Source organism: Hippocampus comes, unplaced genomic scaffold, assembly GCF_001891065.2.
Source record: "Hippocampus comes isolate QL1 unplaced genomic scaffold, H_comes_QL1_v1.1 scaffold85, whole genome shotgun sequence".
Lineage (NCBI taxonomy): Eukaryota > Metazoa > Chordata > Actinopteri > Syngnathiformes > Syngnathidae > Hippocampus > Hippocampus comes.
In genome coordinates, this window is record NW_017805540.1 from 1173814 (window position 1) to 1192901 (window position 19088).

The 19088-nt window shown below is 44.7% G+C and overlaps 1 protein-coding gene across 2 annotated transcripts in view; it reads left to right on the forward strand.

The window, feature by feature from the left end:
- The window catches only part of arhgap21b (Rho GTPase activating protein 21b), a 28228-nt gene extending 16236 nt beyond the window's left edge, over positions 1–11992 (forward strand). The window contains exons 9-24 of one of the 2 annotated variants that reach the window (XM_019879085.1): positions 2191–2337; positions 2492–2594; positions 2711–2756; positions 2917–3042; positions 3145–3441; positions 3570–3631; positions 3708–3847; positions 3928–4070; positions 4171–4329; positions 4398–4476; positions 4591–4664; positions 4765–4854; positions 4967–5134; positions 5225–5330; positions 8018–8049; positions 8143–11992. In XM_019879085.1, the coding sequence (XP_019734644.1) occupies positions 2191–2337; positions 2492–2594; positions 2711–2756; positions 2917–3042; positions 3145–3441; positions 3570–3631; positions 3708–3847; positions 3928–4070; positions 4171–4329; positions 4398–4476; positions 4591–4664; positions 4765–4854; positions 4967–5134; positions 5225–5330; positions 8018–8049; positions 8143–9648 (3278 nt within the window). In that variant the 3' untranslated portion in view covers positions 9649–11992. The remainder of the gene's footprint in view (positions 1–2190; positions 2338–2491; positions 2595–2710; positions 2757–2916; positions 3043–3144; positions 3442–3569; positions 3632–3707; positions 3848–3927; positions 4071–4170; positions 4330–4397; positions 4477–4590; positions 4665–4764; positions 4855–4966; positions 5135–5224; positions 5331–8017; positions 8050–8142) is intronic. The other variant, XM_019879086.1, reaches the window with a different exon arrangement.
- Positions 11993–19088: the final 7096 nt, after the last annotated feature.

Sequence of the window (19088 nt, forward strand, 5' to 3'; positions counted from 1 at the left end):
CTTAAGACAGACCGGCGACTCTTGTCATGTGAGGCGTTTCGAAATAAATGAGCGTCATTTGTTGAGCTTGTGGACTACCAAACCGCAACGTTGTCTAATTGCTTATTTCATTTTGGTGGATTTTGCTTTGTATACGTTTTCATCCTGGCAAGATCCTCAGAAATAAATTTACCATCCTAGAACGTTGACATTAATCAGTACTGTTGGCATGTTTAGTGTGTCAGTGGCAGCGACACACTGGAAAATTGAATATCCACGGAATGGATCCCCATTACCCAGCTGGCTTTCACACAGTACAGTACATATACGCATTTTTATATCAACGCTAAAAGATCGTGTTTAAAGACCCTGTAAGGCAAATTCATAGGTTTGTTTCTAAATGCATGTTTGAATATAATTGCTGAAAATCTGGCTTTCATGGCTTTCCATAGCTGGGCGATGCCCCCCCCCCCCCATATAAGAAATTGAGAAAACTAGAAAAGTGTCTGAGTCAGTGACCCATATGTGTATTAGCGATCCATCTTTTAAGTGGCTAACACTGTTAGACTCATACATGAATGTTGACATAAATGGAAGGGGGGGAAAAAAAGAAACAATTATGCTGCATACTGAGAGGTTGATTCTCAGGTGGGTCAGCGTACTTGGTCTCAGAATTGAATTATGGCTCAAACAAGTAGAGTATATGTGGGCGTAAAAAAGATGCTCGACAAAGTAGCATCCATTGTTCAGGTCGTAGTCGCGGTATTTGATTGGCGCATTCAGCGGACATGGCCACAGCTTTTTAAAGCGGAGACAGTAGCTTGATTTTTCTCATAATTTTGAAGCCTCATTTTTTTTATACATACTATCTGATTTATTTTTAATCTTTGAAATTTTGACAGGATTCTAAAGAGCACTCTTCTTTGTGACTTTACACCTCTGAAGATACATTGAAATATCTGTGACAGAGTAAAATCACACCTTATAGCCTACTTTCAGTTGCTCCAGTCATTCATATTCCCCCCCAAAGTTTTGCATTACATTGTACCCGTCAATTTTTTTTTTCTAGATCTGCACTTGAGATTGGCCAAGTTCTGGCTTGCTGTGCGCCATGTACTGTATTTTTGATTTGTTGCCGGGCCACCGTCAACAGTCTCTTTCAAAGTCCCCCCAGTCACAACGATAAGCTTTTGGGCCCATCACCCACATCATTTTGCATAGTTTAAGTGGTGCATTCTGCAAGTACATTCCAACCGTCGGAAGTGCTGTCATGATGTTTGTTTACTGCCAAGTCGACACGTAAGTGACCAATACTTAAAATATGGCCATCAGAATAACACAACGCAATTGCATAACTTGTTGGAATAGTCCAGACTGAAGTAAATGAGATTTACGATCAAGACTTGCATGATACTTACCCCTCAGAGACCTCGCATCGATGATGATGATGTTCCGTTTAGTTCGCCCTGTTTCAAAGTTTAGTCCAGGCCAGATCTGGGACACTGGCTTTAAAATTAACTCCAAATGCGTCTGCAGGGAGAAGCTTTATAATCTGAGCTCTTTCCGATATGTCACGCAAGAGGAGGTGGGATGGACTTGTGACGACTGATTTCTTCATCAGCTTGTGTTGCATCAATTTTTTTTTTAACTGCCATAAGAAAGTCTAGTTTTGATGAGATATGATTTGAAGTTGGTGACATTTTATATATAAAAAGGCAAAGGCCACCTAATTGTTTTGCATTGAGACATTTTTAGTATTTGTGTTGAGCACAATTTGAATAAATGCAATGCATTTTCAAGTAACTGCAGAAGTTTTAATGTTGAAAGATTCTGTCTTTCTTACGTGTAAATGTTGACAAAAATTGTCCAAATGTTTTTTTGTTTTTGTTTTTTTAAATGGGATTTCTTGATTTCGTGCTCCCATGCTGACCTCTATACAAGCGCTTATGAATGAAGTGGCCAAAATGTCATGGCCTGACATCATCATATCATCACTTAGTCGTGTTACTGTCATTTTGCAGGCAATATATCACGTTAAGCTGAAATAATGTCATGACGGGTGATCTACGTAGTCATACGCTTGGTCAAAGAGGGGGAAGGGGACTGGGCTGGGCTGAGGTTATTTCCAGTGTGCGACCTTGATGCCGAATACAACTCAGTCAAACATTGCCATTTGATTTGATTTTCGTTTTTTCCCCTCTGTTGCAATAGATGAGCCCGTCAGCCCCAGCGTTGACAGGAACGCTGCTCCTATTCCACCCTCCGCTGTCATATCTGTCCCACCATCAGTAGCTACAGGTCCTTCTAGTCCCGACTCACCGTGTCCTCCCATTCGCCGACAGCTGTCACATGACCAAGGTAAAAGCGTTTGTGGTTGGTTGGGTCATAGTCATGTCAGTACGGGCTTGCTGATCCATATTTTTTTTTTTTCAGTCAGAAAGTTGGTTGGAAGTACACTTAGTCTTATAACTTTGATTTAGAAGTCAATGATCTTTTCTATACTCTGCTCCAGAGTCCCTGAGAAGCGCTTTGCTGGATTCGGAATCTGCCAGCCAAACCGAGCGGTCTAAATCCTACGATGAAGGTCTGGACAATTACCAAGAAGAGGGGAGAGGGTATGTTCAAACTGATATCCAGTCATTGCTCTTGTCTTATTTTCAAATTCATTACATTATTTTATTACAAATGTGATCATTCTCCTTTTCAGTCCTTTGTCATTTTTTTTTCCCAGACGATCTTCTAGTAGGCATATGTCAGGTTTCAGAGGCCTAAAAAAGGTGAATTACCTTTGCCATCTTGATTTACATAAGTTGAACGATGTTATACTAACTAATGGCCGTCGCGCATGAGGTGTTTTGTCATTGTAGACGAACACTGATATCCATCCATCCTTTACAAACGGCACATTTTTGATTCACTTCCATCTCTTCATGACAGACATTGGATGGCCATAAATCTTCTGGGGACTCTGGATCTCGAAGGGATTCTTCCGCAGATGTCTTTTCTGATTCTTCTAAGGAAGGGTTGCTCACCTTTAGACAACTTTGTACAGATAAGAATAAGGTATACCCGGGAAGTTGTCTTTTTGGCAAAAGGGGAGAGGAAAGGCTGCGTATGCATAATTTTTGATGGGTTTAACATGTCCGCCTTGTCTCCTCTGTGTAGCGTGTTAGTGGAGGAAAGACCTGGAAACAGGTGTATGCGGTTCTGCAAGGTCACACGCTGACCCTCTTCAGGGATAGGAAAGACGCAGTCTTGCACCTCACTGCGCTGCCCGACGAGGAGCCGCTGCGAATTAGCGTCAAGGCCTGCCTGATTGACATCTCCTATAGCGACACGCGGCGCAAGAATGTGCTGCGTCTGACCACCTCCGATTGCGAGTACTTGTTCCAGGCTGAAGGGAGGGAAGAGATGTTGACTTGGATTAAAGTCATTCAGGAAAACAGTAATCCAGATGAAGAGGTGCGCGTGTGTGCGTTGCCAAGTCCGCTGTGGATGAATCACTTTTTAATTAATTAAAATATCATCTTGTTGTTACCGTATACCCTAAACGAAAGGTCCAACAGTATGTGCCGTTTACATCGTTTCAGAATGCTGCCGTAACAAGTCAGGATTTGATCAGTCGAAAGATCAAAGAATACAACATGATGAGGTCGGCAGGCTCCACTGATTACTTCGTAACCAAACATTCCCAGTTATAAATCTCATCGTTTGCATTCTTGACTTAGCAGCGCACCCAGCAGTAAATCGGAACCCTCGCCGAAGACCCCCCGTCAGTCGTTGAGCATCAAGCAAGCCTTTTTGGGAGGGAAGACAGAGAGCAAGAGCCCCCATTCGCCCAAATCAGAAGAGCGAAGGGCACTGAGAGGTGGAGTAAAATCCACAATTACACGTTGTCACATCACTTGCTGGAGGACATTGTCACGAATAAACTGTCTTGTGATTCAGACGAGGCCAGTCCACCAAGGGACAGAGGTGCATGGAAAATAGGCATCCCGGGGATCATGAGAAAGCCGTTCGAAAAGAAGACACCGGCTGGCGTCACGTTCGGTGTGCGGTTGGATGACTGTCCACCCGCACAAAACAATCGGGTGAATTATTGCTTCATGTTTTTTTTTCTTTTCCTTTTTTTTTTTTCTTCTTCTCAGCTGAATTCATCTGAATTGACGATTGCGATATTGTGTTTTCTAGTTTGTTCCCCTGATCGTGGAGGTGTGTTGTCATGTGGTGGAGGACAGAGGCCTGGAGTATACGGGGATCTACAGAGTTCCCGGAAACAACGCCGCCATCTCCAACATGCAGGAGGAGCTCAACACCAAAGGCATTGCCGACATTGACGTCCAAGAAGATGTGAGTTGTGCCGCCCTTCGAATCCCGCCTCCGCCGAACAGTCTAAGACATCGTTGACTTCTCCACAGAAATGGCGGGATCTCAACGTCATCAGCAGCCTACTCAAGTCTTTTTTCCGAAAACTACCCGAACCCCTGTTTACAAACGGTGAGACTCTCAAAGTGCACTCACAAAGGCCTTGCCCCAAAAGCTTATTCTGTGGGAGCCTTCTGTTTTGAAACCGCATGAGCTGAAAAGGCTTTTCTGGGTTCTGCTCAACAGAAAAGTATGCTGACTTTATTGAAGCCAACAGAACAGAGGACTCGGTCGAGAGACTTAAGCAGCTAAAGAGGCTGGTAAGGAATGTTGGCACCGATCCGCGCGCCACTTTTGTCAAATGTGATTGTTCTGAGGAGCACACTGCGCCCTCTGCAACTCTCCTCTTTTCACCCCCAGATCCGCAAACTGCCTGATCACCACTACGAAACGCTCAAATTTCTTTGCGCGCACCTCAAGAGGGTTTCTGACAACTGTGAGAAAAACAAGGTGCACTGTGACATCTGAAGCGCGACTGTCATCACGCATTTTCTGTGCATCCGCTTTCCCCACAAAGGAATCTCATTTGTCTGTCTCGCTCTCTTTTTTGTTTTTTTAATAGATGGAACCTCGAAACCTGGCAATTGTGTTTGGCCCAACCCTGGTCCGAACCTCCGAGGACAACATGACAAACATGGTCAATCACATGCCCGACCAGTGCAAGATAGTCGAGAACCTCATCCAACAATATGATTGGTTCTTCACCGAAGACTGCGATGAAGATCCTGTTGTATGTGGACCCCCCCCCGCGGCGTTTGTTCGCAACCGTCATCCGTGTGTCCTTGGCCTCATGTTCCTTTTCCTTCTTTCCTTCCTGCAGACCACCGCCGAGCAGGAGAGCACGGTGCAGTCGCAGCCCGTGCCCAACATCGACCACCTGCTCTCCAACATCGGCCGGACGGCGGCGTCGCCGGGCGAAGTCTCGGGTAAGCCGCCGAGATGTTTCACTCAGCGTCGCGCTGCCTCACATCAACGCAGCAAATATTTTGTCCCATGCCGGCAAACGTTAAATTCCATTGCTATTCGATTGAAGCGCACATGTTTGTAGATGTACTAAATATTGAACTCCATGCCTGTTGGTTATTTTTGACATGCTTTGGGCTGAGACGGTTTTATTATTTGTGGTTTTAGCCATGGGGGAAAATGTCGGCCTTTTTCTTGATTTGATTTTTTTCTGGAATCTGTCTTTGATATTTCATTGTCTTCGCTTAAATTGTCCAAGTTGTTATTTTTGTTCCTTTCTTTGCTTTTCCTCTCACCCGGGCCATTTTTTTTTTCTTTTAATTTCCTCTCCCTGTGCTTTACCTGTGTCGAGACGACGACTCCTTTTCTTTCAGTTCTTTTCTTCCCTTCCTCCTCGTCTCACATGTTCTCTCTCCCCGAAAGCAAATCAAATTCAACGGATGGAAGTTTTTTTTTGTTAACCCTTCTGTGTGCAGTGTGTTGTTTCTCTCCCTTATCCCTTGTCCAGCACTCACACATGACCCCATCTTGACACAGGCCAAGTGGGCGGCGTCTATCACTCGATGATGTCACTGATGGACTCTGTTTTGTCAGTGGTGGACAGCTGGGACTGTAGGAAGAAGGACGAGTGTTGTGCCCAGTGTAGCTGCCTAGTCTGCAGAAACCCGCGGCTCTTTTAAATTGGGGGCGAAAAGGAGGAAAAGAGATGAAAAAAAGAAAGAAAGAGAAGTCGGTGTTTGTCATTTTCCTTGTGGTGTGCACGTCTCACATTCAAAGCAATACCCCGCGTCGAGGGGATACACAGCCGTGCTGCCGTGCGTTCTCTCAAAGCCCTTTTGCTGTCTCTTGTTGTCTTCTAAAGCTGATCGCAAGGACAAGTAGCATGGTATGGTCAACCTCAGGTTCTCTGCGGTCACGTGGCATAATCTGTCCCGATGTCTGGGGAGGGGCGGAGCCATAGCGGCGGGACTGAGCTGGATACTTGCGGGCACACATGAAATTCCAAACAAACAAACACAGTACAGTCCGTTGAATTGACTGGGGGACTCTTAGCGGGAGGTCATTTTTATTTCTTTTGGTTGATACCGCGGTCTGTCGTGGTTTTATTTGATCCTCGTTTGCATTTGGATTTTATGATTGGCTCCTCCTTTGAGAAACACGCTGGTGGCGCACAGCCTCGCCACCACAACGCTTGTCTTCGTCTGAACTATGAATAGACCATCGATTATGCCCCAAGAACATTTTCAGGGGCGCAAGAGCCGTTTGAGGAACTCTGTACAGGAACTTGACTCAAGTTACAACCAGACACTGATGGCTATACTTGGAATGCGATAGACTTAATGTAGTAGTTCCCTTTTCACCTCTCTGATGGCCCCGGAACTCCTGAAGTACACGAGTGGTGAAGGTCAAATAATGTAAGGGAACAAATATTAAATGGTGAAAAAAATGCCTTTTGCTCAAATAATGTAATCTTAAAACAGTCGGTCACCCTAGCCTCTTTTACACAGAGGTCCTGTCAACTAAGAGGATGAGAAGACGGTAAACTGACAAAAATCCAGTCGTAGTTCAGAGCTTAGTTTCTGCAATGTAAAAAAAAGGGGGGGGGTTCAAAATTTCAAGGCAACTTTCTTGGATGAAATTCTAAATTGCGCCATCCGACGAAATATTTTAAGTTTTGCTGTTGTGAAAATGGTCTTTCCCGCCTTTCACAATTCTCAAATAAGAGTTTAAAGAACGAATTGTCATTTGGACTGTCCCCAAACTTCAAGATTAAAGTCAAAACAGCTCAGCAAATTGTTTTGGAGCAAACAGCTTGTTTCCTTTGTTGTGCGAACTAACTTTATTGCCACAAATGTCAGTAAGTTCTGTTTTATAGTTATTACAACTTGAATGACTGTTTCAGCCCAGAAGAATACGAGTTCTGTTTTTTTTTTACAGTGTGGTGGTAATTTTCAAAGGTCTTTTCTGACGTTTTACTTATCTTCTCTTTTTGAATGTTTTTTTATTTCTTTAAGTTGTATTGAAATAGCAGTTCATGTTACAGGAAGTCGTGTCGTTTGGACACAGATCTAATGGGAAAAGTTGCCAGTGACACACACTCACTGATCTGTTCAGCTCAGGCCCCTCTCAAATGTCAAAGTCAGTGCGAGCGCATCACGCCCTCCCCTCTGTGATGCCTTTTGAGTTTGGGGGGGGGGGGGTTACAGCCGGTTGATGGCGGGCGACACGTGATGCTCCGTGACTGACGTTTGTGTCCGTGCTGTGCCGTCGCCACCTCCATCGTTACCCGAGCATGAGCCGCTTGTGTTCGTCTTTGTTTGAGCAGCCGGCGGGGGCGAGAGAGGGGCTTCATCTCCCCACTTTCTCTCTTTCTCTCTCTGCGCACATCCGTCATTTCAGGCTTCGTTTTCGGCCGGCTCCTCTTTTTTTTTGTGTCCACCAAGCGCTTACTTCGTGTGGTTCCTTGTCCTTGTCAAGTGTGTCACCGTGCTTCCATCCAGCTGCTCCCCTGAAAGCTCCCGTCTGTCTGTGATGATATCGGCAAGCCATCAATCCGCTCCTCTTTTCCCTCATCCTCTTGATCTAATTGACATGCTTTCACAAGGCCACTGGTGGCAGACTACTAATGACTCTCTCCTCTTCGATACAGATTCAGCATGTAGTGACTCCTCCAAATCAAAGGTGATGTTCTCATTTCGTTTCCTTCCTCGCAAGTCGCGGATTCCCCGGGCCGGTGCAGCAAGCTGACAGTGCGGTTTGTCGTCTTTTCCGTAGAGCCTCTGGGCATCCGGGAAGGATCAGTGTAGCAAAGAGATGCTGCGCTCCTCCTTCTTCGTCAGCCGCAAGCGCAAGAAGCCCAAAGACAAAGCGCAGCCCAGCAGCTCGGATGACGACCTGGACGCTTTCCCCAGGAAGGAGATCCCGGGAGAGGGCCAGCAGCAGCCTCCCTGGTCTCCAGAGAGTCGCACTGAGGAGGAGGACGGCACCAGCGAGGAGCAGCAGCTGAGGAACAGCTCTGAGGAGCAGCTCGACAAAACCGTCGGCACCGAAGCGCCTAGCGAACTCGAACCCGCCTCACGTGGCGCCGGCTCCCCGTACACGTCGCCCTCCCACTCCCCGAGCCTGAACTGCCACGCGGCGGCATCGGACCCGCCCTCCAACTACGAGGACACGGTCTCCGACCTCGGTACAATGAACAGCACCAGCTCCCGGGCCTCCGTACCGAGACCCAGACGCTGCAGGACGGCGGCGCCGGGACATGACGCCGGCGCCAGCGGGCCTGGAGCGGAAGTGTGCTCTATCACTTCCGACTATTCCACCACGTCATCCATGACCTTCATGACCGGTGGCGAGCTCAACACGCTGAGTCCGGAAGTGCGCTCGGTGGCGGAGAGCCGGGGAGGGGACGACGACGCTGACGACGAGCGCAGCGAGCTCTTCAGCGAGGGCAGGCCCGCGGAGACGGACAGCGAGAGCGACATTTCTGTCTTCGCCGTGGCCAGAGACGTTGCGGCGGCGGCCGCGCATCGTGAGCCGCGGGAGGCCCCGCGACCGCTGTCCTCCCACAGGCTCATCGACTGCGACACGCTCTCCCGAAAGAAAGCCGCCCGGCAGAAGACGGACAGCGAGTCGTCGCTGGACGGCTCCCGCAGCGACAAGGATTCAAACAGACAGCTTTCCGGCAAAGGTCGCTCCACCGGCAGTCTCAGCTCGTCGTCCCGAGGCGAGCTGGATAAGGCGGAGCCGGCGTGGAAGCTGAAGATCACGGACCGGCTGAAAGTGCGTCTGCGCGTGTCGGTGGACGACATGTTCGGCGTGGGCAGCCAGCGGAACGCCGAGGGCCGCAGTAAGAAGAAGAACATCCGGCGCAGACACACCATGGGCGGCCAGCGGGACTTTGCCGAGCTGTCGGTTCTGGGAGACTGGCCGCGGGACGCCCTCCGTTCGGGCTCGCCCTCCGAACTGTCGGCTGTGGACCGCCTGAGACCCAAATGCAGCTCCCAGGACTTCTCCATCGGCGACTGGATTGCGCGCGAACGCCATCGCACCAGCAATCCCGAGGTGAGCCTGGACCTGGCCGAGCAGCAGGGCGCGCTGTGCGGGGGCGGCAACCCTCTCGGCCTCGAAGCGTCGCCGTCCTCGGACCTCTCGCGCCGCGCGGCCGAGGCTCTGAACGGCGACACGCCGCATCCGAAGAGTCTGAGTTTGTCGGCTACAGCGCATCCGCACAAACTGGCGAGTTCCCAGGTGGTGCACTCGCGCTTTTATCAGTACCTGTGAGTCTGCCTGTGCCTGGAGGAGTTTTTTTGTTCAAGTCTGTGTGATGTTGGTAAGTGAGCATGTCGTACACATTTTGTCATGTGAAGTATGCGTGAGCGGTCACCTCTGGACCTTACTTGTGTTAAGGCATGGAACAAATACGGTTCATAAATCTATTTTTTTAAAGAGAACTGATGTGGGGACGAAGCAGGCCCACCCTTGAGATTTGTTATGCTGAAGACTGACGAGGCCCTTCCGGGCTGTGAAGCACAGTGACACACGAATGAACGCTTAGTTGGGTGGATTTGAGAAAAGGTCTAGATTTCTAGTTTTTGCAGATGAGCTATTTTTGTGCAAAGAAAAGTTCCAAGAATATGTGAACCAGTTACCAAATGAAGAATGTACAGATGCGCTCGCCGTTAACGCCGACTAAAAGCTTTAGCCGCTTGTGTTGATGCTAAAATGTACAAATCTGCTCCGTGTGTACTTGAATCGCATTTTTTTTTTGGGTACGACCTGCGCAAGGACTGCCGACGAGGCTTTTCCAAAGGTACAAGCTGACCACAAGAGTGTGGACTTACTGTATGCACATGGAAAATAATACACTTCTTCATGGTTCTGGAGAGCGGTGAACAAAATGGATTGAAACAAAAAAAAGAAGTTGGGAGTAGAAAATGGGTCAAGAAATTGTGCAAAAAAAAAAAATCTTCACAATAGGAAGTGCCTGACAATGAAATGTTTCGGGTGCCATATTGTCTTGTTCAACAGTACAGTACTGTGAATGACATTTTGTTTTTATTGTTGACTGTCGTTCTACAGGTTCTCTCTTAAGAATAATGCTGAGCTTCCATTCCTGTGGCATTCCACTCTGGTCTTAACACATTTTCTACTTGGTTTTCACAGTTATTTTTTTCTCGGTTTTATTTTTAACAACTTGAATTTTGAATATTCACTGTAAAATAATTAACTTAAATGTCCGTGCAGACGCCAAGTTTGATCTGCTTTACTTGACCTCTCCATCGCAGGATTCAGTCCAGGCATTGCAGGATGATGATGATGATGATCAGTGACGTGCGGTGAGGTTCATGGCTACTGAATTTTGACAACTTGATGAGCCAAACAGCGTGGTTTAATTGAAATTAAAAAAAAAGATCAACCAAAACAATTATTACATCAGCATTATCTTCTTTCCACGTGTGTTTGGCCAAAAAGAACCTTGGTTCGAGTGAATTCCTGTAGTGCCCCAATCTGGTGCCTTCGGGGCGCCTTATCCAGCCTGTTTGAGACGTATGTCTCCCTCCTCCAACACATCTGAGTGATCAGCTCATCAGCATGGAACTTCAGAAGCCTGATGACAATACTGATCATCTGAATCAGTTGTCTTGGAGGAGGAAGACATTAAAACATTCTGGGTAGAGGTCCTCGAGGATTGGATTTGGACACCCTTGCTTTTTAGAGAGATGATTGACCAGTATAGTATATCTTAAATATTTTTAACACACATGGTTGAACAAAAGAAAAGCAAAAATAGAAATTAATTCAGTTCAAAATCTATTAGTCTAATCTCATTTTAGGCCAAATTCAATTTAAATGTTGTCTCTCCTCTATTTCTGTTGCTTCCCTGTAAAAGTCCTCATTTTCATCTTTGAGCTTCAAAAGTCTATGTTGAGGTTTTTCCCCAGTCCAGAAACTTTCTTGATCAGTTCCAAGTCTAGATGAAAAACAAAAATATTGAGCTTTTTTTAAAGGGTGGGCAAAATAAACAATTGCGAGTGCAAGGTGGAGTAAATCGGCACCATCTCGATCAAATCCTTTTCGGGCAAAAAATGAGAAGCGGTCACTCCCCTCCGTTTGTGAGCTGAACAGTTAGTTGTCGCTTTAATCTGCACTTTTATGCCGTCACCACGACTAATTCGTCATCCAGCCCTTCCCATCTGATTAGCCTGACTGGAAAATCAGAATGCAGTAATTCGGTAATTTTACCAGTAGAGTGTGCTGTCGAACTATTTCTGCTCTTTGGGGCGGATTGCGCAATCTGAGGTGAAGCTGGCTGCTTTGTGCCGCACTTCGTCTTTCTCGTGTTTGAACAGGAAATGTTTTAATGATGAACTCATGGACGTCAATCCATTGAAAAAGCAAAGGAATATAAAGCACAGAACACAGAAGTAAAATCGAGAAGAAATGTAGCCTCCTGACCGCACGTCCCTGATTGATGGCGCCCCTGCATGAATGTGTGTGTGGACAGTTTTGGTACGGCCAGCGAGGAAGCGCAAAAATCGATGTGGACCGTACAAATGTTGCCTTCCTCCTGATTGGGAGACGGGTGCACAGACTCCGGAAACACTGGAAATAAATTATGTCAATGGCAATGATGTGTCGTGTTGGTTTTATGTGTCTTATTGTGGCCCTGGGCATCCAAAGCAAAAGTAGAGTTTTCAGGTCGGGTTAAGCTTCAAATTAGAGATTTAAACGAGGGTGACTGCTTCAAAGTTGGGTTAGGGTTTTGAAGTATCGTTAGTGTTACAGTGTAGAGATTTAAAACTAATTAGGCAGGGTTCCCACGGGTCCTTAAAGTTCAGAAAAATCCAAAAAGGTGTAAAGTTATGTTCTTAATTATCCTTAATTTTTTTTAAAAAAGCTTCTAAAGTAAATAAAAATCCATAAAAATTAACCTGTGATGTTCATTTAATTTGTGGATGTCATTTTCCCCACCCTTCCAATGAATAGTTTTGTTGGAGAATGCGCCTGGCGCCCTTCCCCTCAAACCCCGCTGTCGGGCTATATGCCTTCCTGGTTCCCGCTCTACCTTTCCCGCCGTCTCCAATCAGTTCCGATGATGATCACGTGATCACTTCATGTCATTTCGGGCCAATTTGACACACAGTATGTCAAATAAAGGGTTAGCTGATTGCCGCGAAAAAAAAAGTTGTGCCCTTCCTTTGGAAGCAATGATTTGAACACCAGCTCAGTGATATGTGGCTTTCTGTTCAATAAATTCAACGTGAATCCCCTGCTAAATGGAGAAAAAGTCCTTAAAAATGACTAAATTAGCCCTCAAAAGTCCTGAAAAGGCCCATAAATTAAAAGCAACTGGAAGAGTGGGAACCCTGCTCTCCATTGACCCGAGGTGTCAGTGTGAGCACGAAGAGAAGAAAATGGATGGCCACACACATTTTTGGAAATCTGCACAGGCATGGGGAGAACGTGCAACCTCACACCGAACGGCGAGAGCTAGAATCGAACCCTGCACCTTGGCAGCGCAATGCCGACACAACCATTCAACGACCAGGTAGGGAATAAAAGCACTGTATTGGTCCTCGGTGTGAGTGTGAGCGCGAAGAGGATCAGAAAATGGATAGCCACACACATTTTGAGAACACAGAGGAAGGACGGAGCTGGATTCGAACCCTGCACCTCCACAATGCAACACCGACGCACTAACCATTTGACACCCAGGTAGGTCTTAATTCTTTACATTGTCCCTACATAAGACCGTTTGTTGAAATGTGAGCGCATGGATAGTAAGGCTTTTTTTGTCAAGTATTTTTTTAAGCATTGGAAAGCATTTTTCACAACGACAAAAAAATGACCGTGTATAGGAAGGCGTTTTTTACAGCCCCAAAAAACGACCATGTATAGTAAGGCGTTTTTAGCCAAAAAAACAACCATGTATATGAAAGCTCTTTTAGCCGAAAATAACGACCATGTTTAGTGAGGCGTTTTGGGCCGAAAAAAACGATCATGTATAGTAAGGCGTTTTGGCCCGAAAAAACCGACCTTGCGTAGTTAGGCGTTTTCGGCCGAAAAAAACGACCATGTATAGTAAGGCGTTTTGGCCTGAAAAAAACGACCATGCATAGTAAGGCGTTCTGGCCCGAAAAAAAACAACCATGCATAGTAAGGCGTTTTAGGTCGAAAAAACCGACCATGCATAGTCAGGTGTTTTGGCCTGAAAAAAATGACCAAGCATAGTAAGGCGTTTTGGGTCGAAAAAAACGACCATGTACAGTAAGGCGTTTTTGGCGGGAAAAAAACGACCATGTATAGAAAGGCGTTTTGGGCCAAAAAAAACGACCATGTATAGTAAGGCGTTTTGGGCCGAAAAAAACGACCATGTAAAGGAAGGTGTTTTGGGCCAAAAAAAACAACAATGTACAGTAAGGCGTTTTGGAATGAAAAAAATGGCCATGCATAGTAAGGCGTTTTAGGTCGAAAAAACCGACCATGCATAGTCAGGTGTTTTGGCCTGAAAAAAATGACCAAGCATAGTAAGGCGTTTTGGGTCGAAAAAAACGACCATGTACAGTAAGGCGTTTTTGGCGGGAAAAAAACGACCATGTATAGTAAGGCGTTTTGGGCCGAAAAAAACGACCATGTAAAGTAAGGTGTTTTGGGCCAAAAAAAACAACAATGTACAGTAAGGCGTTTTGGAATGAAAAAAATGGCCATGTATAGTAAGGCGTTTTTGGACGAAAAAAAAAAACATGTATAGTAAGGCGTTTTTAGCCGAAAAAAACGACCATGTTATCGTAAGGTGTTTTGGGCCAAAAAAAACAACAATGTACAGTAAGGCGTTTTGGGCCGAAAAAAACGACCATGTAAAGGAAGGTGTTTTGGGCCAAAAAAAACAACAATGTACAGTAAGGCGTTTTGGGCCGAAAAAAACGACCATGTAAAGGAAGGTGTTTTGGGCCAAAAAAAACAACAATGTACAGTAAGGCGTTTTGGGCCGAAAAAAACGACCATGTAAAGGAAGGTGTTTTGGGCCAAAAAAAACAACAATGTACAGTAAGGCGTTTTGGGCCGAAAAAAACGACCATGTAAAGGAAGGTGTTTTGGGCCAAAAAAAACAACAATGTACAGTAAGGCGTTTTGGGCCGAAAAAAACGACCATGTAAAGGAAGGTGTTTTGGGCCAAAAAAAACAACAATGTACAGTAAGGCGTTTTGGGCCGAAAAAAACGACCATGTAAAGGAAGGTGTTTTGGGCCAAAAAAAACAACAATGTACAGTAAGGCGTTTTGGGCCGAAAAAAACGACCATGTAAAGGAAGGTGTTTTGGGCCAAAAAAAACAACAATGTACAGTAAGGCGTTTTGGGCCGAAAAAAACGACCATGTAAAGGAAGGTGTTTTGGGCCAAAAAAAACAACAATGTACAGTAAGGCGTTTTGGGCCGAAAAAAACGACCATGTAAAGGAAGGTGTTTTGGGCCAAAAAAAACAACAATGTACAGTAAGGCGTTTTGGGCCGAAAAAAACGACCATGTAAAGGAAGGTGTTTTGGGCCAAAAAAAACAACAATGTACAGTAAGGCGTTTTGGGCCGAAAAAAACGACCATGTAAAGGAAGGTGTTTTGGGCCAAAAAAAACAACAATGTACAGTAAGGCGTTTTGGGCCGAAAAAAACGACCATGTAAAGGAAGGTGTTTTGGGCCAAAAAAAACAACAATGTACAGTAAGGCGTTTTGGGCCGAAAAAAACGACCATGTAAAGGAAGGTGTTTTGGGCCAAAAAAAACAACAATGTACAGTAAGGCGTTTTGGGCCGAAAAAAACGACCATGTAAAGGAAGGTGTTTTGGGCCAAAAAAAACAACAATGTACAGTAAGGCGTTTTGGGCCGAAAAAAACGACCATGTATAGAAAGGCGTTTTTGGCCGAAAAAAAACGACCATGTATAGTAAGGCGTTTTTGGCCGAAAAAAAACGACTATGTATAGCAAGGCGTTTTTTGCCGAAAAAAAAGGACCATGTATAGTAAGGCGTTTTGGGCCGAAAAAAATGACCATGTACAGTAAGGCGTTTTTGGCCGAAAAAAACGAGCATGTATAGTAAGGCTTTTTTGGCCGAAAAAAACGAACATGTATGTAGAGTAAGACGTTTACGGCCAAAAAAACGACCATGTATAGTAAGGCGTTTTTGGCCGAAAAAAAACGACCATCTTTCGTAAGGCGTTTTGGGCCGAAAAAAACGAACATGTATACTAAGGCGTTTTTGGCCGGAAAAAACGACCATGTTTCGTAAGGCGTTTTGTGCCGAAAAAAAATGACCATGAAAAGTAAGGCGTTTCGGAACGAAAAAAACGACCATGTATAGTGAAGCGTTTTAGGCCGAAAAAAATGACTATGTACATATAGTAAGGCGTTTTCGGCCCAAAAAAAAACGACCATGTGTATATAGTAAGGTGTTTTGGAAAGAAAAAAATGACCACGTATAGTAAGTCGTTTTGGCCCGAAAAAAATAACCATGAAAAGTAAGGCGTTTCGGAACGAAAAAAACAACCATTTATAGTAAGGCGTTTTGGGCCGAAAAAAATGAGCATGTATCGTAAAGCGTTTTGGGGCAAAAAAAAAAACGACGATGTATAGTAAGGCGTTTTGTGCCGAAAAAATGACCATGTATAGTAAGGCGTTTTAAAAAAAAACGACAATGTATAGTAAGGCGTTTTTTGCCCAAAAAAATGACCATGCATAGTAATGCATTTTAGGTCGAAAAAACCGACCATGGAAAGTTAGGCGTTTTGGGCCGAAAAAAACGACCATGTATAGAAAGGCGTTTTGGGCCAAAAAAAACGACCATGAAAAGTAAGGCGTTTTGGAACGAAAAAAAACGACCATGTACAGGAAGGTGTTTTGGGCCGAAAAAAAACGACCATGTATAGTCAGGCGTTTTGGGCCGAAAAAAACGACTATGTATATATAGTAAGGCGTTTTCGGCCGAAAAAAAAACGACCATGTATATATAGAAAGGTGTTTTGGAAAGAAACAAATGACCACGTATAGTAAGTCGTTTTGACCCGAAAAAAACAACCATGTATAGTAAGTCGTTTTGACCCGAAAAAAACAACCATGTATAGTAAGGCGTTTTGTGCCGAAAAAAATGACCATGAAAAGTAAGGCGTTTTGGGCCGAAAAAAATGACCATGTATAGTAAAGCGTTTTGGGGCAAAAAAAAAAAACGACGATGTATAGTAAGGCGTTTTGGGCTCAAAAAAATCACCATGTATAGTAAGGCGTTTTGGGCCGAAAAAAAACAACAATGTATCGCAAGCCGTTTTCAGCTGAAAAAACCCACCATGTATAGTAAGGCGTTTTGGGCCGAAAAAAATGACCATTTATCGTAAGGCGTTTTGGCCCGAAAAAACCGACCATGCATAGCAAGGCGTTTTGGGCCGAAAAAAACGACCATGTATAGTAAGGCGTTTTGGCCCCAAAAAAACGACCATGTATAGTAAGGCGTTTTGGCCCCAAAAAAACGACCATGTATAGTAAGGCGTTTTGGCCCCAAAAAAACGACCATGTATAGTAAGGCGTTTTGGCCCCAAAAAAACGACCATGTATAGTAAGGCGTTTTGGCCCCAAAAAAACGACCATGTATAGTAAGGCGTTTTGGCCCCAAAAAAACGACCATGTATAGTAAGGCGTTTTGGCCCCAAAAAAACGACCATGTATAGTAAGGCGTTTTGGCCCCAAAAAAACGACCATGTATAGTAAGGCGTTTTGGCCCCAAAAAAACGACCATGTATAGTAAGGCGTTTTGGCCCCAAAAAAACGACCATGTATAGTAAGGCGTTTTTGGCCGCAAAAAAACGACCATGTATAGTAAGGCCTTTGGGGCCGAAAAAAACAATCATTTATAGTAAGGCGTTTTGGGCCGAAAAAAACGAACATGTATACTAAGGCGTTTTTGGCCGGAAAAAACGACCATGTTTCGTAAGGCGTTTTATGCCGAAAAAAAATGACCATGAAAAGTAAGGCGTTTCGGAACGAAAAAAACGACCATGTATAGTAAGGCGTTTTGGGCCGAAAAAAATGACCATGTATCGTAAGGCGTTTTGGAACGAAAAAAACGACATGTATAGTAAGGCGTTTTGGCCCGAAAAAACCGACCATGTATATTAAGGCGTTTTTAGTCGAAAAAAACGACCATGTATAGTAAGGCATTTTTAGCCGAAAATGTATAGTACGGCGTTTTAGCCCGAAAAAACCGACCATGTTTCGTCAGGCGTTTTTGGCCCCAAAAAAAACGACCATGTATAGTCAGGCCTTTTGGGCCGAAAAAAACGACCATTTATAGTAAGGCTTTTTGAGGCGAAAAAACAAACATGTATGGTAAGGTGTTTTAGGCTGAAAAAAAACAACCATGTATAGTAAGGCGTTTTGGGCCGAAAAAAACAACCATGAAAAGTCAGGCGTTTCGGAACGAAAAAAACGACCATTAATAGTAAGGCGTTTTGGGCCGAAAAAAAACAACATTGTTTCGCAAGGCGTTTTTAGCTGAAAAAAACCCACCATGTATAGTAAGGCGTTTTGGGCCGAAAAAAACGACCATGGAAAGTTAGGCGTTTTGGGCCGAAAAAAACGACCATGGAAAGTTAGGCGTTTTGGGCCGAAAAAAACGACCATGGAAAGTTAGGCGTTTTGGGCCGAAAAAAACGACCATGGAAAGTTAGGCGTTTTGGGCCGAAAAAAACGACCATGGAAAGTTAGGCGTTTTGGGCCGAAAAAAACGACCATGGAAAGTTAGGCGTTTTGGGCCGAAAAAAACGACCATGGAAAGTTAGGCGTTTTGGGCCGAAAAAAACGACCATGGAAAGTTAGGCGTTTTGGGCCGAAAAAAACGACCATGTATCGTAAGGCGTTTTGGGCCAAAAAGAACGACCATGAAAAGTAAGGTGTTTTGGAACGAAAAAATGACCATGTATAGTAAGGCGTTTTGGGCCGAAAAAAACGACCATGTATAGAAAGGCGTTTTGGGCCAAAAAGAACGACCATGAAAAGTAAGGCGTTTCGGAACGAAAAAAACGACCATGTATAGAAAGGCGTTTTGGGCCAAAAAGAACGACCATGAAAAGTAAGGCGTTTCGGAACGAAAAAAACGACCATGTATAGTAAGGCGTTTTGGGCCGAAAAAAACGACCATGTATAGTAAGGCGTTTTGGCCGAAAAAAACGACCATCTATAGTAAGGCGTTTTGGGCTGAAAAAAACGACTATGTATACTAAGGCGTTTTTGGCTTAAAAAAAAACGACCATGTATCGTAAGGCGTTTTGTGCCAAAAAAAATGACCATGTAATAAGGCGTTTTGGGCCGAAAAAAACACCCGCGAATAGTAAGGCATTTTTGGCCAAAAAAAAACGACAATGTATAGTAAGGCGTTTTGGCCGAAAAAAACGACCATCTATAGTAAGGCGTTTTGGGCTGAAAAAAACGACTATGTATACTAAGGCGTTTTTGGCTTAAAAAAAACGACCATGTATCGTAAGGCGTTTTGTGCCAAAAAAAATGACCATGTAATAAGGCGTTTTGGGCCGAAATAAATGACCATGTATAGTAAGGCGTTTTGGCCGAAAAAAACGACCATCTATAGTAAGGCGTTTTGGGCTGAAAAAAACGACTATGTATACTAAGGCGTTTTTGGCTTAAAAAAAACGACCATGTATCGTAAGGCGTTTTGTGCCAAAAA